Source organism: Empidonax traillii, unplaced genomic scaffold (genome assembly GCF_003031625.1).
Source record: "Empidonax traillii isolate 1590-97213 ecotype Southwest subspecies unplaced genomic scaffold, ASM303162v1 scaffold123:size1378231, whole genome shotgun sequence".
Taxonomy (NCBI): domain Eukaryota; kingdom Metazoa; phylum Chordata; class Aves; order Passeriformes; family Tyrannidae; genus Empidonax; species Empidonax traillii.
The window spans coordinates 559191-581919 of NW_020955316.1; the positions used below are offsets into that span (position 1 = coordinate 559191).

Here is a 22729-nt window from a genome sequence, read left to right on the forward strand (position 1 = left end):
ATCATCCCAGTGAATTTGGGCTTCGCATAAGTTACATACAAAAAATGTGAATGCTCCTTGTACACAGAAGTTACTCTGCCAATGCACTGTAAAGTGCAGAGATGGTGGAGGTTTTTTTAATGGTGAAAGTATTTCAGAATACTTTGCATGAAATACTGTCACAATGAAAAAATCAATTTCTGCACTTCACAGTGTGTTAGGACAGTACGTTCTGAGAGAGTTGGGGTTGTTCAGCCTGGGAAAGAGGAGGCTCTGGGGAGATCTTACAGCAATTTCCAGTACCTAAAAGATGTAGAGGGCATGTAGTGATAGGACAAGGGGGAGTGTTTTTCAACTGAAAGAGGGCAGGTTTATATTAGGTATTAGGAAGAAATTCATTACTGTGAGGGTGGTGAGGCACTGGCACAGGTTGCCCAGAGAAGTTGTGGATGCCCCATCCCTGGATGTGTTCAAGGCCAGGTTGGATGGGGCTCTGAGCAACCTGGTCTAGTGGGAGATGTCTGCCCATGGCAGGGGGTTAGAAACTAGATGGTCTTTAAAGGTCCCTTCCAGCCCAAACCATTTTGTGATTCGATTTTTGTAATACTGAGCAGCTAAGCACTGTATCTGTATTAATGCCAGTCTCTGTAGGATAAGAGAAACTTGTCCAAAGATTGATTTTGTTTTCCTGTCATTCTAGATTTTAGAGTTTGAAAATTAGCATCTTGCAAGACCACTTGCAGAAAAGTGAGGGCGATCTGGATTTCACATACTAAACTTGCAATGCTATTTTGTTTGTTTGTGTGTTCTGCAAGTCCTTTGGAGAACCACACTGTTGAAAGTAAGAGCACAGGAATGTTACCCTTTTATCAGTTTTTATTAGTGTTAGCAAAACCAAACAGCCTTCATCAAGAAACAAAATATACACACATAGTCAGTTTGCTAATACAGAAGAATGCAATGAACCATCTTGTATAATGATTGTATGTAAGAGCAGATCTGCCCTTTACCTTAAAAGCAAATCCAAGTCCTTCAGAAGTATTTTGTGTGGATTCTTTTGCACTATTGAACCATAATGTCTCAGGCCACCCTATAACAAATGTGCTGATGCTGTACAGCCTGTTTTCATCTTGTCAGAAGGTGGCTGTGGATTTCTCTGTAAAGCACGGAGATGGTGACTGCAGTAGTAGAGCAGGCAAAAGTGGAGGCTGCAGGGGGGGAAAATACTGTTACTGCCTGGGAAGGAATGTGGCTTTTGAAAGGCAGTATCTTATGTTGGAAATTGGTCCACCCTTGTACTGTCTTGGAAAATCCTTCTCTCTAGTGGAAGAGTAGCTGAGTGAAGCAGCATGCTGACAGGTGACCACAGTATGGGATCCTGTCATAAAAGAGCAATACAAGAACTCCCACCAAGCAGTGCCCTTCTCCTTAGCATTCAAGTGAGAAGCAGCCTTGCACATAGCTAAGTGCCTTTCCTGTAAGCCGAATCTTCTACAGCCCTGTGCTTACCTGTTTGGAAGAGCAACAGGGAAGTCACGGTTTTACTGAGCGTTTTATCCCCTGTTCTGCAGTAAAATTTTATATTAAAATGAATTTCTACTTGAGCTTAGTCAAGTGATGCTAATTCTTGAAGCAGACTATGCTGGAAAAGGCCTAAATGTGGCTAAGATGTTAGGTCTGCCAGAATAACCTTAAGCAGCAGTTGGAATGCAGGCAGAAAGGCATCTTTGGTTGATGTACAGTTGCTTTCGTTAGTTAAGAGAACACTGAAATACCTCAAGTAACCACTATGATCCTGCACAGAAGCATTAAAGTCACTAATTATGCTTACCCAAGCAAAATGTAATGGCTGATCCCAGCAGCTCACACATGCCCTGTGGCATTCCACTACCTTTCCCCTGCTGACTATGAGGCACAGGAGGCCAGAGGAGCTGCGGGAAGCCCAGGGGAGCCACGCTCCGCTCCCCCCGCAGAAATAAAGGTGCTTAAGTTGCATGCTGGCACACCCACTGTAAACTGTGAGATTCTGGAGTTGCAGAGATGGAAGTAAACATCCTACAAAATCAATGTAGGTTTTGTACAAATCCTGTAGGTTTCTCCTCTACCATTGTGTTTTAGTGGGAGGAGCTGCCCTTTCTTTAAGGCATCATTTGCATGGCTTCCTATGATCTAGATCAAGGTGAAGGGAGTGATATGTTTCAGACACTATCACTGCTTGTCTCCAAGTGTGCTGGCAAGCACCCTCATTCACACTGCCGTGCAGACATTAATAGCAGAGGGTTTGTGCTGTTACAGCTGCATTTGAGTCTCCAAAGTCAGATTTAGTCTTTCCTTTGCTAGCAAAGGGGAGACCTTTCAAAGTTCTGAGCAGATGTTTTTCCTCCTCAGTACTCCATTCTAGTGCAGTGTCTCTCTTTAAAGCCAAGTGATTTCCAGCACATCAGTGAGCAGAGAGCAAGCTCTAGTTTTCTTTTAGGTGGCAAGTGCAATGGGCTTGTATTATAAGCTAGCCACTGAGAAGATTAATTGCATAGGGGGCCTTGTCTGTTGTTTTTGCTTAAGCTTCCTCTAGTGCTACAGTACTAATAAATTACCCTGGAGAGAAATAAATAAATAGGTTGGCATCCCCCAGGTACCATGCTGGAAATCCAGAGGGCTTCAGAAAAGCTGCCCCCGTGGTCCTGGGAAGGATCCTCAGCAAGAGAAGTCCATATTATACAACTGTCTGTACAGGAGCAACACACTGTGCGGGAGAGCCAGCTCTCTCCGAGGATGAGGTGGAACGGTTGGTGATTTCTCTCTGCAGTTCCTCCACTTTCTTCTGCAGCTCAGCCCGCTTGGCCAGAAGCTCCTTGTAGCGATTGTGGACGGGTTCCTGCAAGAAAACATGTAGCTGAGTGCTGGGAGGTAAGTGTGGAAGTGGAAGCCTGAACCACAAAACAGTCGCTGACCTTAAACACAGCTGTGAGAGAGGAGGGGGTCGTACATGAGTATTATCAGTTGTGTGCCCAGGGGTACAGCACAGTTGCTCTAGCTTTGAGATGCTCATTTTGATCCAATGTGCACAGTGCAACGGTGGCTACACAAAACAGTGTATATTTTAAAAGATGACAGTTGCCAAACTGACGTTTCTGGGGGATGCTAGCCATGGCATTTTGGCCTGGATGTTATTTCAGAGTTTTGAGTGGGGGGGGGGAAATTACATGTTCATCTAAGTGTTTTCACATGGTTCTGACTGTGAAGCAGTTGTTTGGTTCCTGTTTCTAACACCCCAGAATTGCACAGCTGTCAACTGCAGTTGGCCACAGAGGCAACCTGGGAAATTTTGTCCCTTTTGTCCTAAAAAGTGATGTCAGCATTCGGGGCCATGCTCAGACTGCTTGTTTGAGGTGCCCGCCCCGGGGCAAGCCAGCGTCCCTGCTGGCTGTAGTCAGGGGTGTCACAGGGCTGCAGTCAGACCCCTGTGTCTCAGGCAGCCAAAGCATCAGGTTCTTGTTGCCAGTAGCCTAAATGCAACCCCAAAAACCCTATCTAGAATCCCACATCCAAAGAAGTCTTGGAAATCTTTCGCTCTTTTGTGAAAAGAATTCAGATGTTTTTTTCCCGTATTCTAAGTGAGGAATTTTCTAAATTGCCGAGTATATCCAGGTCCTGCAGATTTCACGAGCTGAGCACCTGCACCAGCCAGCTGTAGGTGCTGCTTGCTCTTGCTGGCATTTGAATTTAGGCTTTTGTTTTTAAATTTAAGCAGTGACAGCGTAAGTTTGTACATCTTATGCTTCAAATATCTTGAACTGCAAAATAACAGTATCAGTACTAGCAGAGAGGGAAACAGATGTAGGATCCATGGAAGACGTACCTGAGGCTTCATCCTGGGGTTCCAGCGGATGTAGTAGCCGACCCACAGCTCGAGGTGGCGCATGCTGGCCACGGGATACAGGACATGGTTGGAGTAGCTCACGTACAAGGGGTTAGTGAAGTCTTCCAGTTGGCTGTTGATGTAAGACCAAAGTGATACGGTCTTTTTTGGAAGGCTCTGTAAGGGAAGGGGGTGGAGGAGGCTTTATTTGCCATGCAAATTCCAGCTATCTACGAGCTATAGCAGCATAGACATATGCCCGTCATTAATATGGAGCTGGTTGCTCTTTTGTAGCTTAACCCCCCCCTTCTCCCCCAAACTGTTCTTTTGATGTGGTTATTGTACTAAAAGCACATGGATGCAGGCAGGCACACACATGCCCTGGCACAGAACAACCCCTCGTACCCACCCAGCTGCCAACACAGACCAGGAATTGCCAATGGCACAGTGAGGGGACACTGGCATGTGAACTCTCAGTGCTTTAGTTAAACTTCACTTCTTTTAAGTGCTCCTCAAGGACTTGCTGGAGTATTTAATTGCAAAGGAAATAAAGAAAACATTTGACTTAGGCCTTGATCTAGTGGAATAGTTAGGCCTGTGAATAGTCCCACTGAAACCAGTATTGAAGTACTTTCTAGATTAAGTACGTCACTAGGCTGAGGCCTTAAAAAAAAAAAAAGCCACATGCAAATAGCATGCAGATTTTATTTTCTGGACATTACAATTATTCAATCACTGTGGACTCCAGAGAAACAGGGATCCCGATTTCAGTACAGGAAAATGCAGCCACTTTTATATTACAGTTAGGTTTTATTGTTTGGGGTTTTTTTAACCTAAGTGCTATCAAATATGATAACATCAGGTCCACACAGCACTGTCCTCATCTACCTCTGTGCTGTTAGGCCACAGCACTTCAGTGACAGAATGCTTCACCTCTAGGTAGGTGAGACAGAAGGAGTGTCACTGCTTTTCCTTCAGATTCCAGACTGTGTCTGAATGTACACACCTAGATGCTCTTCCCTTGGCAAACAAACCTCAACAGGACTGCAGGGCAGAGCTGGCTTGTGGCAGGACACAGAAGCACATCCTTAATAATACCAGGAGTGTTGTCCTCTCCAGGAAAAATGCAAGCATAGCAAGAACACACACTGAGACCAGTTATGTGCTGTAATGTGTGCAGAATGACAGCACACACTTTGCAGTTAAAAGCACCCTAAAGGAACCACTTCAAAGAAAAGAGAGGACAGAAAGGCACCAGTTTCCACAGAGAAGGTTACATTAAAGTTCAAAGCAAAACTGCATTTCCACTACCTGGGAGACACTAGGAGCTATTCAACCATAGTGAGCAACTGGAACTAGAAGCACTGTCCAGGGGGGAGATGGTGTTGCTCTGAAACATGAAGTGTCTCAAACAAACAGCAGGCTGTGCAAACAGGAAAACCCCAGGTTGAGAAGGGGGTTTACCATTTCCCAGACCCCCATCTACCACTATCTTTGAGCAAGGAACCAACTTTCCTAGCAGTATGTGGTGAGCTAATGCCATCCCAGGAACAGGCTTTCACCTTGGAGAGAAGCCACCTTACCTCCTTCACTCTCTGCTGCTCGCTGCTGCACAGGAAGGTCCCAAACAAACAGCTGTACAGGTGATCCAGGATGGTGATCAGGAAGTACTCATTGAACTCAAATGCTGTAGGAAACTTCAGTCAGAAAGAGAAAATTAGGTTGGGATTTTAAAACAGGAAAATAAACTTTCTTCCCACTCTGTGGTCTTGGTAAGGAGTTGGCCTCTTGATTTCTAGGACAGGATTTGTCCCTGTTCCCTTCCTGGTTGGATATTCAGGGTCATGTTTGCTTCTTGTAGAAGCAAGAGTTTCTCTCTTGGAAAGCTGCTCTGCATTTGCAGAGAGGAATTTTGAGCAAAAGCCAAAGGTCTGAAGGGTTAAGCACTGTGTTTATACACACTCAGTGCAGCTTCAAATGGAAGCTTGCTCTGCTGCGTCTGCCCCTCATGACAGACCGTGCAACCAGACTGTGTATGAAGGGCACATGTCAAACAACGCATTAAAAAGGTGGAAATTTCCCAGGGCTAAATGGAAATAACCCGTGCGTGTAACACAGCACTTCCCAGAGGGAACAGCAGGGAGTCATCTTGCAATACAGGTCAGTAGGAGGAACAGGTGTGTGGGCACAGGCCATGTTTGCTGTTGAAGTTCCATGCCGAAACAATCAGACCCAAGACAGGGAGAAGTGAAGCTCCTCAAAGGGTCAGTAAGGATACATGCAGTGAACTGCAAACACATGCTGGGGTGATGAAGAGGAGAGAAAGAGGCCTTCTTCCCTCACAACCATCCTTCTCTTCCCAGGCTGCCCGAGTTGCAACATCCTGACCTCACCAGCTGCAGGTCAGGATGCCTGCTTTTAGGAGCAATCCAAGGAGAGCATGATGACAGTGACTTCAATGATGGTAAAGCCTCTTTTTCTCTCTGTGTGAATATGGTACAGCTTCATATGTAGTGGCATCCTTCTTTCCTATTTCTCCTGGTTTAATCCATGATAAGCCTAATTTTTTTTCAGTGAACTGCCCGACCACAGCTGACATTTGTGCCACAGAAGACACAAAAAACTTTCCAGGTCCCGCATACCTGGGGAAAAACCTCCCAAACACAGGGGAACTCTCCTGGACTGTACCTTTGCCACACCTGGCCTGAAGTGAGACACTCAGCTGTGTACATCATGTATGAATTGGGAGCAGTACATCTGTCTTCAGAAGAAGTTAAAATAAAGCATATCTTGCTGCAGGTTTGGTTATGCTTGAGCAGAGGCAACAGGGATCTGTCTGCACCCACCCTGCTTGGAACTTATATTAGCAAGAAAAGTCACTTATGCTTCTGAAGGAACAGTGGGCTACTGAGGATGGCTGGGGTGTCTGTTCCTGCCCATGCTAAGTGTGAGGCAGCTGTCACCTTTTTCAGGATGAGGTGAGCTTCTCTCACATTTATTCTAGCAGCATGTGGGTAAGCAGTGCCTACTAACGAGATAATATGATGCAAGCCAACATCGTGGCCTTCCAGTGCACTTGTGCATTCAGGCACTTTGCTAAACAGACTCCCAAAAAACTTGTTGCCAGAGTCAAAACAAGAGTACAAGTCCAGGAAGAAGAGCCTGTAATGGTCAGCTTGGAAATCATTCCTGTGTCCAGACACTGTGCCATGTCTTGGTACACTGGCATTGTGGACACATGTGCCACAATGTGGCAATTTACCTGTCTTGTCATTTGCCAGACACAGTCGATGAACTGGAGGAAAACAGGAGAGCGATCCGCATCTGCATGATTCTTATCTCCGTGGCCAACCCTCTGAAACAGAGCAGGACAAAGAACAGGAGTCGCACAGGGCTTCACGGGGAAGCTGCTGGGATCTCCTGCCAGTCACCCAAACCTTTACCAACAGCTTTAAAAAGTTTCAAACGAGTCTTGATTTTGCTTTGTCCATATCAGTGAGTAAAGGAGGAAAGGACAACTACTCCCTTCATCTCTGAAGTGAAAATTCTTTATGGGGATATTTTCGTGCTAAATTAAAACAAGAGCTGTTTGAGTAGAGGCTCCAGATGCTATGCTGGCACTGATTTCAGTTAAAAGCTAAAGTTCAGAAGGAAAAAAAATGAGAATGCTTTTTGCTTCAGTTGCAGCTGTTGTCCTGGCTACTTCAGTAGTACAGTGGGCTCGATCTAAACACTACCTAGAGGCATGGCATGTGGCGATAACCGTCACGCAACACCTCGCAGCTTCCAAGTGCTGTACAAACACTAGCCCAGCCCATCTCCTGCCACCTCAAGAGAGGCAGTGATCACAGTATTCCCAGAAGCAGGCCTCCAACCCTGACCATGCTGTGTGGCCAAGATGTGTGAGGCAGGATTCCTCATAACTACTATAGTACATTAATGGTTATGTCTTACCCAGGAGCCCCAGGTACCGTGCAAAGAACAATAACATGTATGCAACAGAGATCTTTACCTCATCTTTAATGCTGTTCACCCCTCACCAAAGGAAATCACTATCATCATCTTCCTTGTCTAGACAGGGAAGAAGCTAAAACAGTCATTGTTCAAACACCAGATAACAAGTTTTGCTGCAGCAGAACCTCAGTTGCTTTAGTGCCTCAGTTTCCCCACCTTCCTCAGAGCATTTGACAATGCAACTCAGCACTGCAAGTGCTGTAAACAGACCTTGCTCTAGTCCTTGCCAAAATTTAACAACCACTAGACAACAGCTATGAGCAAAACACAATAGGAACAAAGACTGAAAGGATACTACTGAAAGGCTCTCTCAGTTCCCATCAGTGCAAACCATAACAAATTGCTGTGTCACAAGCCCACAAAGCTGCCTCTCTGCCAGCTACAGGGACACAACCACAAGCTACTCTTGGTCCAGGCTCAAACTGCTGATCAAACCTAGGCAATTAGAAGCCTCCCCAAAAATAAAGTGTGCCTAAAGAAAATGTGAGCTCAAGGTCATAACCAAATTCTCCAAACTCTTCAATACCAAGGCATTTTTGATGACAGTGGCCTAACAGTCTCAGAAAATGGAATAAACTGCAAAGGAAGAAAAAATACCCCAGTGGTCTCTGCCAACTCCCAGCAGAAATGCCAACCCTGAACCCAAAGCACACTGTTAGCTCAAGCCTAAGCATGGAAACATGACATATCAGGCAGACACCTGAGAGATTTAATAACCCCTGTACCTCCTATCTAACCAATACAGCCCCCAAGGAAGTTAAAAGGTGACTGGAATCATAGGCAGAAAACAGTAGCAGCAGCTTTTACCTGTCTTCAGCCAGGAAACTTCTCACAAGAAAGGCTAAACTCCCTTGAAATCCTTCAAGGGGGACAATAACTTTCCATATAGTTCCTTCCAAGGGATAGTGACTCACCAGCTGAAATCTGTGGCCAAAGCTCAGCCACTCCTTCTCCACCAGGACTTCAAAGCCCCTGATAGTTCGGTAGTAGCCATCCAACATGAGCAGAGAGAGAGAGGTGAGCTGGGCTGTCCGGTCCCAGCCATCACTGCAGTGCACAACCACAGATGTCTTCCCTGACTCTACTTTGTCAGCAATCCGGAGGGCTCCAGCTAGAATGAGCTAGGACAAGGAAAAAACAAATTACAAAATCTCTTTGGAACAGAAACTAAAAATGAAAAATGGCTAATGACAACACAGGACAAACCAAGGGCTCTGTTTGCCTCAAGCAGAATGGTAAATCAGTTCCAACTACTTTAAAACTAGGACAGCAAACTGGTGAACACATTTTTTATTCCAACAAGATGACAACACATCTATACTCTAGTGTAGGCACAACTCTAGAAGAGCCTTTGCATTAAGCTCAGTCCTCGAACAGGTCAGGCTTTAAACACAGGAGTATTCTGTGTGTGACATGAATACAAAATGGCCATCACCTTGCAGCTGCCCCAGAAGCAGATCTGCCCGTCTGCTTTAGCAGAGCAACAATGTGAACTGGACATCTTTAGAAGAGAAAGAACTTAATCTGACAACCAACATCTGTAGAAGCTGAAACACTTCGCCTCCTCATTCCAACTCTACTTGGGTTCCTGGAAGGCTGACAGGGCACAAACTCCCAGCATTTGCTGGTCTGGACCAGGCAGTAACACTAGGATAACAAGGATCCCTGAGTCAAGAGCTTGGAAACTCTGGGACTCCTGACTTCTAACCAGAACTTTCACAGTTACGCATTACCCAGGAACATACTTCATTTCCAAAACACCATCTTTCACGATTTCAGGCCCCTCTCTTATCCCTCTTCTCATCTTCTCAAGATTCCAAGAAACTATGGTTTTAGTCATTCACAAATAAAACCCAAATTCTAAGTCTTTAAATTTACCATGAATTGAAAATCCTGGAGTTAGCTCTGGATATCTTTCCCAGAGAACAGACTGGTAAGGACTTGTGGTTGCTCAGCCACATGCACTGGATGCAGACATGCATACCTTGATATGCTCTAGCCAGTGAGTTGACTCTAAATTAGACAGCCAGTGAGTCTCCTCGATATTGGGATATACAATTTCTTTCAGTTTTCTCAGCGACTCTCTCATAACATGAATATTGTGAATGTCCAGGAACACCAATTCTGCATTCTGATAGGCATCCTCGCTCTCATAGCCCCCTCCTTTAGCCTGAAGAACAAAATCCACAGACAAATCATTAAGCAAAAACATGTTTTATACTTTATCCTGGTCATTTGTCCTGAGCAAATAGCAGCTGACAAAATACCACAGTGACTGGGCTATCTAAAGCAGGCAGAAAACATTGGCTTTATCTTACAACTGGAACCAAACATGTACACGCACACACTTTGTGTCTCTTTCCTGCAATAGCTAATGAATGCTATAATTTTTACCAAAGAATATCACATTACAAGTCTTCTTTTCCTCTGTAATTATCATTTATCTCCATTCAAGTTGCTAGCTCATTACATTCGTTATTCTATCATTTAAAAATTTAACATACTATTATAGAGGAGTATAACCCACACACTAATTGCCTTTCCTAAGCAGTGGGAAAGGCAGATTTAAAAAAAAAAAAAAAAAAAGAGAAAAATGAGCTTTAGTGCAACAAAGCAGTTCTACCATTAATGCAGAGCTTAAAGTGATGGCATGAAACACAATTTTTAAAAGGGTAGAAAGATGGAATTACTGACCTGTCAGCCTCACCTCTGTTCCTGGCAAGATCATGGAACAGATCGTCCTGGAAGCTATGCTATAACACACGGACGACCAGGGGGTGATTTGAGACAGCCAGCACAGCTTCAGCAAGGACAAGTCCTGCCTGACCAACCTAGTGGCCTTCTACATAGGAGTGACTAGAGCAGTGACGAAAGGAAGGGCTATGGACGTCATCTAACTGAACTTCTGTCAATATTTCTCTCTTTATATTGGAGAGGTAAGGATTTGATGGGTAGACAGTTTGGTGGATGAGGAATTGGATGGTGACAGTCAGAGAGTAGTGGTCAACAGCTCAATGGCCAGTGAGTGACAAGTGGTGTCCCTGAGGGGACACCGCTGGTATTTGGACCATTGTTATTTAATACCTTCATCAGTGACACAGACAAAGGGGTCAAGTGCACTCTCAGGAATTTTGCAGATGACACCAAGCTGAGTGGTGACATTACACACCTGAAGGACAGGATGCCATCCAGAGGGACCTGGAGAGGCTCGAGAAGTGGGTCCATGGGAACCTCATGAGTCCAGGTGCAAGGTGCCACCTGTGTCAGGGTAATCCCTGGTATCAACACAGGCTGGTGAATGAACAAAATGAGAGCAGCCCTGCTGAGAAGGACTTGGAGGTGCTGCTGGATGAGAGGCTGGGCATGAGCTGGCAACGTGTGCTTGCAGCCCAAGAAGCCAATTGTATCCTGGGCTGCACAAAAAGCCAAATGGGCAGCAGGTGATTGTTCTCTGAGGCGGGTAATTCTGCCCCACTACTCTGCCTTTGTGAGACCTCATCTGGTGTACTGCATTCAGCCCTGGAGTCCTCAGCACAGAAAATACATGGAATTGTTTGAGCGAGTCCAGAGGAGGACCACAAAAATGACCAGAGGGCTTAAGCACCTCTCCTATGAGAAAGGATGAGAAAAAAGTCTCTGAGGAGACCTTATGGCAGCCTTCCGGTACTTAAAGAAGGTTTATAAGAAAGATGGGGTCAGATGGGGACAGTAGGGCCTGGTGTGACAAGACAAGGGCTAATGGTTTAAAACTAAAAGAGAGTACATTCAGACTACAAATAAAGAAGAAATTTTTTACACTGAGGGTGGTAAAACACTAGAAGAGGTTTCCCAGAACAGTGGAAGATGCCTCATTCCTAGAAGCATTCAAGGTCAGGTAGGACAAGGTTCTGAGCAACCTCGTCTAGTGGAAGATACCCTCGCCCTTGGCAGGGGAGGGTTGGACTAGACCCTTAAAGGTCCTTTCCAACCCAAGGAATTCTATGATTCTACAAGAGCAGAAAGAACAGAGCACCATTCCTGGATATTAGCTATGCCTAGCTATATTTTGAAATTAAAAATCACGATGCCTGATTTTCAGAAGTACTGCGTATCCCCTGCTCCCATCACAGTTAATAGGGACAGAGTCCTGGTGCTGTTAAGAGGAAGCAGTCTTCCAACCATATGAAGTGGAAAATGGTGATACACAAGATCCAGGGGGTTAGAGTTTGACCTCAGTATTACTTCATTTTTTTTCCCCTTGCAATTTCATTTCCCATTGTAGATTAATATAATGAATCTTTAGTAGTCACAGTGTATCTTACAAATACCAGTGCAGGTATAAAAGTCTGTCTAGAGAATCAGATCATTGAATGCAGATTTCCTTTACAGTGGAAGACCCAATTGTGATCCTTAAGAATAATATGAAGTTGAGGTGGGAAATGTGCTCTAAATTATTACATTTCCAGTTTTAGACACAGGAAAAAGCACCCAACCTTATTGGCTACAGCATTCACACTAGGCCTTGCATCAAATATGAAGATTTTATGGGACTGAGCGTTAGAATCCATGATGGCTTGAAGGTACTTTTCATCTTCCTTGCTTCGCTTGCCACTCACTCCCACCATCGGCTGGCTACAGCGAGTGATCGTTGCTTGACTTTCTGGGTGAATCCATGACAAGACCTTTGAAAACAAATGGGAAATAAATGAAGGAAAAATGGGATTCATTAAACCAGTGAAGTGTTCAACCTGTAATGGCTTGGTCTGGGATCCCATCCAGTTCCAGAAGGCTGGATTCTATTAAATCACGATTGAATGAAAGAAAGAACTCTTCTGTCCTTATCAATTCTTGTGGCATTCCCAAAGTTTGAACAAACAAAAAGTGACCAAATAATTTAATCCTGACTTTTAAATATGATGCAAACTGTTTTTCTGGCTGTTGTGTGAGTCACTATGTGGGCTGTGTCTTACTTTATGTTATACCATGTCAAACTTAAGTACTTTAGGAACAAGATAGAATTTTCTACAAACTTTAGAAGTAAACCAGTACATTTTCAGTTACTGCTGAAATAATCATCATGCCAATGTATTTGGTCTTAATTTCATTTATCAAGCATTCTCATCAAGAGCATCACTAAGTATTCCTCTATCCTGAAAGTCAGAGTAGGCCAGACAATTGTAAACAGTCCAATAGGGCTGCTTTGTGTTTCTCAGAAATTAAACGGAGATTTGGTCTGAGTTGAGCTAAATTATCTTATCTTCTCATTTTGGTTTAGTCTACATCTCTTTCACAACAGTAGTTCCAGCAGATACTGCTATTTTTTAAGTCCTCAAATGTGTTGCTGCCACTTTTATTATCCATTGACCATTTATTGGCTCCCTGGAATCCACTCAGCCTGATCTTGGTATTATTTATTGCCCAAAGGTATGTGTAACAAAACCACATCAAAGTGGCTTCCTTTGTCCCACTCACTGGTATGCGTCCTCTTGATCTGAAAGATGCTACTCTCTTTAATTCTTCATCAGGAATGTTTACAGGCACAGCTAGAATGGCAGGGTATGTATCACAAAGCTCATAGCGCTCATTAATCTTGGTCAGCCTCCAGCTTTCATTGGGAATTCCCTAAAGCGGAAACAACAGCACGTTAGCAAATGAGTTGCTCTGAGACCTCAGCACAGTCAAATCCCCAGACCTGAAATTCAAGGCAATTTTTGTTAATGAAGGACATTTAGGGCTGGCATCTGGGAATGCATTATCTTGGTAACTTGCATTTCCTGCCTCTTCCCAGAAAGGATATTTTGCTCAGGTCACTGAAGAACAGGGAAACTAGAAGACTTCAGGCAGGGTCACCTATGGCAAAGGAACTGTGAAGGCTACAGACGTTGCAACACAGGTGATCCCCCTGAGCGCATCTTTAAGATATCTCCTGGTCTCACCATGGGCTCACAGGAGAGTCAGGAGCAGGACAGAACACGTGACCAATTTACCTCTCTCTTGGCACTTGGCTCAGACGTGGTGGGTGGAAACCAGGGATGCAAAATGGAGATACCAGACAGGATGGATGGGAGGGGCAGAAGGGAGAAGAGGCGGTAAAACACCCCCAAAAATTCAATCTGGTTTGGGCCTTGTTGAGTGTTTGTGGCACAACTGTGGAATCCTCTAAAAAGACCAAAAAATTAATAAATTTATGTCTCTGGCTGCATTACTGTATGTGATGTGCAATTCCCATGTTTCTGTCAGACTAAGATCTCCATTTGTACTAGTCTGACTGAGGTTGGGAGGGCCGGGAATGTACGTACACAAACATATCACTGAGCTCAATGTGCCCTGATGGGGAAGCAACTCAAGAGCTTCCCAAACAACAACCTTCAGGTAACATCTGAAGCACAATGGGGAGGATCCTGACAACCTGCAGACTTGGCTTGGCTGACGCTGGGAATGAGCAGATCAACACAGAGTGGCTGGTACAGCACGCTTGCAAGGAGAGATTTGAACAGACACTTGCTGCAGCAGGGGTGAGCACCGACACAAAGCATCTCTGTGGGGAAGACACATCTGCTGCTCTGAACATGGCCAGACTGTTAAGCACAGAGTGTGTTTTAGGGGAACACCAGCTCTTAAAACAATACACGCTTCTGTTCTAACAACAGTACTTCATTTAAAGGAGGGTGTTGGGACAGTGATTACCACTGTCGCGGCTCACACAGGAAATAAATGACAAATCTAACACAAGTCAGACAAGCTGTGGTAATTATGGCTGACCCACACTGACTGCAGCCGGTTCACCATCATAGCGGTGAGTCATGCTGTCAAAAGAGGTCATGGTTAAAAATCTGAGGGGAGGACAGAACTTCTGTCTAATTCCAGTCACACACCCTGCTTGTAAACCACCCCTCTGCTGGGGCCCTTCCTGGGAAGGAAATGTTACTACAAGGAATCGGCAGAGCTGCCAGGATCATGAATACCCCAAAAACCTAAAGGGAAAGCTATTTTCGGCAGTCTGAAGCCTAAGAATTGGCAGAAACAGTAGACACAGTCCAAGCTTATTGATGGGTAGAACATGCTCAGTCTACCTGCTGGGTCCACCAGCTCTGCTGTCAACCAGGGAACAGCAAGATTCTTGCTCATAGCTGTGCATCAGCTGTAAACAAGCTGGTTACTACCTGGAAGTGGGCTAATGGCAAATTAGTTTTCAGTCCTGTCCTAGTAAGTACATGCAGTGGATTCACCAGCAAGACCTGGGGATTTCACCTCCCCCAAATCTGAATGAAAAGTACACTGTCAGCACAGTCTTGATAAGGAAAATGGGAGCTGACAAGCAGCTACATGGAAAAAAGGCTCCTTTTCATTCTACCCTGCAACTCTACCAGTTGCTCACACAGAAGATTAAGCAGTGGGCACTGCAAAGCACCCTCTGCACAGTGCTGGGCAGAATGGCTTCAGCACACACTGCCTGGGCCAGAACTGAGCTCTAAAGCTCTCCACAGCTCTAAGACTTTCATTTGTCACACTGACAAATTTGAAGAAGATCTTTCCTCTGCAATAGCCCAGACCAGAAAAATACATCACAAGCTCTCAAAGAAAGAAAAGGCACTGTGTGTCAGCATTCAAATTTCCTTTGAATCATGGCGAATGTCTGCTCTCCCCCAGCACGGGAGCCTCGAATCACAGCACCACCCAAAACGCTTTGGATTTGGATCGTGACTTTCTGTAAGGACTGGAAGCAAACAGAAATAAGCCAAGTGGGCTAGAAGAGAAGCTGAATTTGCATCTTCCCAGGACGTTTGCCATAATGCAGAGTAGCTTCTGCATTTATTCGTGCTCCTTCAGATTTGCCCTTTCTACAGCTGGAATCAATAGAGACAGCTAAACGTGATATAAAGCACACTAGTATTTCCTGATCTAAGATGCATTTCACCGCTTCCTGGTGAGTTTTAAGTACTCAAAAGCCTACTATCAAACCACATTGTTACAGATATAACTCAGGAAGCCTCTGCAGGCCAAGGAATGGCTCTGGGAGCTGCCTGCCTGTGCACCTGCAGGAGGAACCCAGGTGTGCCTTGCTAACAGGAGGCTGATCATTCTGAAGCTGCCAGGGCACATGGCTGTTGGGTGTCCACATTACTGACCAAAGGCTGCTGCAAAAGGTCAGTCTTTCTCAGGTAAAATAATTTAAAAAGTAAAAAAATAATGAGGCTAAAAAAGCCCTCACCATGTTTGGTGGCTGCCAGAGGACAAACCAAGGAAGGCAGCACAGCCACATCTGCAGTCATAAATTAAACATCTCATGAACATTCTCACGTGTTGTGTCCACTTAGCACAAGAGAGCTGTGTTCTGTTCTGCAGTAGGGACATACCTAGCATAAGCAAGACCTCAGTTAAACCATGGGACATTTAACTGTTCAATTCTCACTTTACTCCGCTATGTTACACCCAGCAATCCTCCGTTCTCCTGCTCTACCTTTCCCACTCTGCTTGTATACTAAAGCTGGGCACTTCTTTTACCCTCAAAACAGGTCAGTGCTTCTGAATTACTAGTTTCTACATGTTTTCTCTGAAAGGAGCAATCACAAGCCTATACTGTGGCTACCTGGTAGATATGACCAGAGCATAGGACTGGACCAGAAGGACTTATGTAGGGAAATATCACATATTTCCTGCCTCACAACCCCTTGTAATATTTTCCAAATGCTCCCCACCTTGTTAAGGAAAATAAAGCTTTAAGTTACTCCAAAGGCATCTCAAGGCCTTTTGGTTTCAACTGAGTCTTACTCACTTCGCAATTCTGTTTTAAACTCTGCCAGCCTGCACGTAATAAAAATCAGGGAGCAATTTCAGTTTTAAATTTCATTTGCCACATGTGATTCCATTTACCAACTAAATCTCAAACCTCTCTGAGTTCCTTTTGTTCTCTACAGGTTGTTTATTACTCCCCATAGTTTTACACAATCACAGATTTTTAATAAGTTACATATTTCCATCTTTCACAAGAATGCTAACAGAGAAGTCAGGGGTTTACTGAGTATCTTTCCTAATTGCTACAGCTGCTATCATATCAACACACTTCTATTAATCTTAATGAAAATTATAATAAAAAAATAATACCCCACGCAAACTTGCCATATCTACCAGTGTAGAACACGGATCCTGGTCTGTATGTCTTTTCTGAATGCCTGGTAGCTGGAGTTTACTTTTCATCTGCTCCCCTCTCTCTGTGTTCCTGCTCCCACAGGAAAAGCCTGACCTGGCCTAAGATACACCGAGTTAATGCCTGGCCATACTGCTGGACTGCTTATGCCCTAGGCCAGCTCTTCTGTAACAGTTTTTAAACCAATTCCAAAATGTCCTGCTGACAGTGCATATGTCCTGCTTTTCTGTTTCTGATCACAATTCACAGACTCGGTGACATTATCTGATTTGATGATGCCAGTTTTGTTTCACTGTTAACGAATCCCTGCTGCCATTTCAGGACATAATCCTGATTTACTGTAGTATTTGTTATTGCTTTAGCAGAACCTGGTTGGATTAAGAAAAAAGGCTAAGACGTTCACACAGATAAATCGAACATCCATAGTTATAAATGCTGGAATTAAATAAACAGACTGAAATACCTAAAAGTTTTGGAGGGGACACAAAGCATCATGCTGCAGGACCTAAATCAATCTAACAAAAGAGATGAAATTCTCCTCCTGGCCACATCACGACATAAACATCTACTGCAGTATGGTTTGTCTCTTCCTCAGCAGCTGGCGTTGGTCACTTTTGAAGATAAGCTACTGGAACAGATGGATTGCGTGATCTGGAATGGCAGTGACTGTGGCCCACCAGGGGTAAAATTCAGATAGGACGTGGCTGAAAAATATCCTGATTTGGGCAATGTAAGGAAATGACCAAGGGCTTCAGCACCTGGGCATTAGTTTGGTTTCTTGCCATAAAAGCAGCCAGGCAAAGGTTTTCCTTTCTACTCAAAAACGATACAAAAGCAGCATAGCACAACTACACATTGCAGCAATGTCTCGAGTCGTCATGTTCTACACACAACAGTGCTACGCTGTGTGACCAGAAACAAAGACACCATGGCCCATTCTCATTTTCCTTACAGAAAAGGCCACAAAGAGCTGCAAACTACATGAGTGCAAATACATGTACCCTTTCACCATGTAACCGAACTCCTGCCAAATTTAGGTACACCAGATCATAGTATAAAAACACTAACATGGACAGATAAGCTTCTATTATAAAAAAAACCCTACATGGTAGGATTAAGAAAGTGGAATCATTTACTTTGAAATTCACAGGGGACACCCTTCCTTCTTTCCAGGTATTGCAAGAATCTCTTTGGTACTTCATCTGTTTTAACTGAAGCTCGGCTAAGCAAGTGCTGTGCTTTTCAGTGGAGATCTTTAGGTGTTACTCCAAAGTTCTCAGACCTATGAAGAAGCATCTCGCCCAAACAGCTTGGGCTGCAGATCCTTCTCTATAAAACAGATCTTTCCATAAAATAACTACCAAGAAAGAGGCAAATTCTAAACAAAGCAATAATCACTGCATTATCTGGTCTTGTAACCAAAGTTGACCTTAGATTACAATATGATTACAAACGACTGGATTGCGTCTCTACTAGGATTTTGGATTGTGGCATCTCATCGCAAAACATACAGTTTTGCAATGAAGGCAGCAAAGATACAGTAAGATACATCTCAATTTCAATTAGCAGCCTAGAAGCCAGAGATCTATCTTAGGCAGCTATTTTAGGAGAGAACAAATCACCCCCTACAGTGAAGAGCTCTCTTCCCATCTGTTAATGACAGGCCTACATAACCAATTTAGAAGGCGTGCCCAGCTTTTAGAAGACTAGAGCTGGAAAAATGAATCCTTACATTTTGGATGCAGAAATCAGATGAACAGCTAGGCAAGGACAGAGGTCTGGGTTTGTTTCTTTGCAAGAGAAAGACACAAATCTTTAAATCACATGGCTTAACATTTCTTAATTTTACAAAGGAAAACTGTTTTTATTGGCAGATCTAGATGAGAAAAATGTTTACTGTGTCCAGGGCAAGCATGTCACCAAATTGAGCTCTTCCGTCTACTTGGGAGTTTTATGGCAGGAACAATTCCACTATAAAATCCAAAATTCTCTCATCTTTTCCCCAGGGAGGACCACTCAAGTTCTTACCACAGTATTCCTAATTGACAGCCCATCACTTCATGATCATAAATACCTTTGACCAGTCTACTCTGGACACACTACTACTGTGTGTTCTATGGTAAATCACAAAACTCTCTAGGTTGATTCCTATGCTGATTCCCTATGATAATAAAGGCATTCTACTCTTAATTTTTTTCCTCCCAAGTTCCTGTTTAAGACAGGAAAAACTGGAAATAATTAAAACTGATACAAGCAAATGCTGAGGTGTGAAACTCAGCAATGTACCTACAAGATGCACCCACCCTCTGTTCCTCACTGCCAGCAGCAGCTGATGACCAAGACAGAGCATTAGCTTTTTCTACTAAAGGCTGAAGTCAGTTCCCAGTTTCTGCAGCCTGAGTCAGTCTCCATCAGTGGATGCTACTATCTCTAAAGCTGTACTGCTGTCATCCATCACTGCAGTGTGATGAACAAAATCCAGCCTGCACAACATCTACCAGCAGCATCATTCTCCACTCCACGTGACCTATAACTGTATTACTGCACAGAGCCTCACTTCTGAAGAGCAAAGAGGATGTGGCACAATACCCACCTGTCTTCTGTACTCCCAAGTTGGGTCATACACTTTCCATCCATTTTCTGGGAAAACCTCTTTGTACTCAAATGCAAAAAGTGGCTGAAAGAAAGAAAATTTACCATTAAGAGCCCACTCAGAGCCCATTTAAGGATGTTTGATATCTCAAATACTAACTCATGACTGACCCTTCCTTTTTCCCCACTGCACTTACTTTTTTTTTAGGGCTTTGAGAAAAAGATTAACACTCTTGCTGTATCAGATAACTCGTAAAACAATGTACTTTCCAATACACCCCTGATCTTGCTTGTCTATTATCTAGTACTTCATGGACAAAAGGAGTTTATTATTTAGGAGAGAAAATAAAAAACTACTTGGACAAGAATTCTCTTACATATTAACAAATAGTTGCTTTTAACCAGCATTTGAAACAACAACTGCAGTGTCATAACATTACAGAGCAGAGGAATTGCACTTTAGATTTGAGGCAGTGCAGTCACCATTAGCTGTAAACCTCTGATGGATGTCACTGCGCTTTGACTACTTTTTCTCTGTCACAAGGCTTCATCAATAAGTCATTCTCCAGGCAGGAAAGAATCCAGCCCAGAGTAGTAGACTTTTCCTGTTTTCTATATGATCTAAACTTTTATCAACTTCAGTTAAAAACAGACTTAAAAGCTACCACTTCTCTTCCTTCAAGAAAAGGTACCTCACGTGAATGCTGTACCAAGTAGAAGGGCAGAATGAAACAGTTTACTGCCACTCTGTGTCTTTTTGTAAAAATTGAAGAGAAAACACTTACCAGGTTGTTTGAAACTGGGAAAGCATATTTCATTAGGTTCTCAAATATGGACCGTCTAGTTCTCCCTTCAGGCTTATGAGCAAATCGTAAGTTTCGAATATCCTAGGATAAAAAAAAAATTAGGGAAATCAAGTTGCAAATTTCTGAACCACTTCAAAATTCAAAGAAAATCCAAAAGCCAGAATTCAAAATAGGGTCATATCACAATACTCATTCTAGTACTGATTTAATACTGTACTTGGAACACTTGTATTGCAATGCTGGGCTTGGCTCAGTGGTTGTCTGCAAACTCCAACAAAGCCTGCCCCAAATTCAGAGGAGCAGAGCAAGTGCACAGGTGTGCCTGACCACAGCACCTTGCCTTCACATGAAGCTCTCTACCTGCTGAAAGCCTAGGGGAGAGCCCGCTCAGGGACAAGCTATCACAAATAGGCAGGACTTTGTGAGACAGACCTCCTAGCTCTCACTGAGCATTCATGCCGAGTTGTGCCAAAAGACCACTGGAAGGGTCTGCCTCACAAAGTATCTCCACAGAGCTACTGCATGTACGTAGCCCAAGCCCAAGCACAGCCAGGTGGGTGCAAAGCATTCAACACCATCTCCCTTTAAAGCTTCCATCTCTCAGAGCACTCAAGAAGATGTCTTGAAACCGAGAACTCCTCCTTCACACAGCAGCAGTTTCCACAAAGAGTGGTAACCCAGGACCTCCTTTCCACACTCATCTACAAAATCAAATGCCAAAACTAAATAAAGCACCTCTAAGGTGCCAAGTTTTTCCAGCCAAGCCCAAAACTCAAACACTTGCAGTAAACAGTTTAAAAGCCACCAGCAGGAAATGAGCTATCAAGTTCAAGCATATGAAGATTGTAGAGCAAGTCAGAGAATAAAATAAACAGATAAAGACTTTGCATCCTCACATAGATGACGTGATTGGTCTCAGACAGAGAACATTTCAGGATGTATAAGCTGCATCTGCACCCCTCTGTTATCGCACTGAACTGCTCTGCATATCCTAGGCCAAGCAGGCTGGCATATATATATGCTACAAAAAGCCAAAACACTCATCATAGAGTTTGTGCCCAAGTTTCCCACCCAGGCAAACAATGCAGTTCATTCCAAACTTGACCATGTGTACAAATTTGCATATAAACAAAATGGTTGAGGACTAGGAATCCAGATCAAAAGAGGGAACAAATTAGCTTGCCAGCACAAGCGCCCCATCTCTACGCTAGCCAGGGTGGATTATGACTGCAATAGGATGAGGGAGCAGCTGGATGATTTGGTGCAGACTGCATCAGCTGGTCATGACTCAGCACACCCACAGCCTGCTAGTCTGCTTAGCTTTGGTGCCTCCAAGTCACAGCAGTGACCAGAGTAGTTTGGGACCCCTTTTCATTCTGCTCTTACGCAACAAATGGCATCCTCTTAGCCTTCAAGGGCTCTAACAAGAGCTTTAAGCAGACCGAGACCTGCAAGGTTCTGAATCCAGCTCTTCCTATGTGGCCAGTGAAGTAGGCAGAGGGGCCATGACCCAATGAACAGCAGTGGTATGGATTTAGGAGGGAAGATAGGGGCTTTATCTGCTTTGTGGGTATAGAGTAAGCAGACACAAGAAGGCAAATTGTTAATTTTTACTGAAGTTTGCATTACTAGTTATTCCAAGGGCTCTTGAGAGGCACATGTGAAATATGTACTGCCTTGAAAGAAATGAAAGAACAGCCTCAAGAAGGACTGAAGGCTATTTGCCAGTCCCTCACCACAAAGCACAGCAGCAGGTGCACATGAGCTAATGATTTAGGGGGACACGTGCTCCTTTCTTGCTCTTGAAATGCAAATGAGAGAAAGGCTGTACTGTATTCCACAATAACTGCTGTCTACCTGGAATAGTATGATGGACAACACTGGGAACTGCATTAACAGGATGCAGGCCTAGGTTTAACATAGTAAGAAAAGTTACTGCCCAGCACAAAGCCTGAATAAAGGGGTTTGTACCTTGTCTTGAATGACTGGAACTGGAGATACTGAAAAATACTTTTAAAATCAGATGGTTTTTGATGCCTGTGAAGTCATACTGACTGAAACATTTGCAGAACTTCCTACAATACTACAGAGAAAATCTGTCAAAATATACGTTTCCCTTCTCCTACTGTAAAACACAGGTAAGAGTTTACCTTGCATACAATCTCCAGTCCGTACGAATTCTCACCACGACTGGAAGCACCTCCAATTTTCTCCACTCTGTTGATTACACCTAAAGATGCATCTAGGACAAAAGGAGGGTCCTGTAGACAGTTGAAATTTGTGAGTTTAAAAAGAGGAGGGGGAAATATCCCCAGCTCCTACTCCCTTATGTCTATATTTTTAAATATACAG

At 43.9% G+C, this 22729-nt stretch overlaps 1 protein-coding gene across 2 annotated transcripts in view; it reads right to left on the reverse strand.

Moving 5' to 3' along the window:
- Positions 1-837: 837 nt before the first annotated feature.
- The window catches only part of MTMR2 (myotubularin related protein 2), a 63625-nt gene continuing 41733 nt past the window's right edge, over positions 838-22729 (reverse strand). For both annotated transcript variants that reach the window (XM_027883288.1, XM_027883287.1), the window contains exons 5-15: positions 22528-22638; positions 20357-20458; positions 19573-19656; positions 13304-13453; positions 12325-12513; positions 9837-10022; positions 8767-8973; positions 7101-7193; positions 5422-5535; positions 3839-4015; positions 838-2854 (exon numbers count right to left, since the gene is read on the reverse strand). In XM_027883288.1, coding sequence (XP_027739089.1) covers positions 2693-2854; positions 3839-4015; positions 5422-5535; positions 7101-7193; positions 8767-8973; positions 9837-10022; positions 12325-12513; positions 13304-13453; positions 19573-19656; positions 20357-20458; positions 22528-22638 — 1575 coding nt within the window. In that variant the 3' untranslated portion in view covers positions 838-2692. The remainder of the gene's footprint in view (positions 2855-3838; positions 4016-5421; positions 5536-7100; positions 7194-8766; positions 8974-9836; positions 10023-12324; positions 12514-13303; positions 13454-19572; positions 19657-20356; positions 20459-22527; positions 22639-22729) is intronic.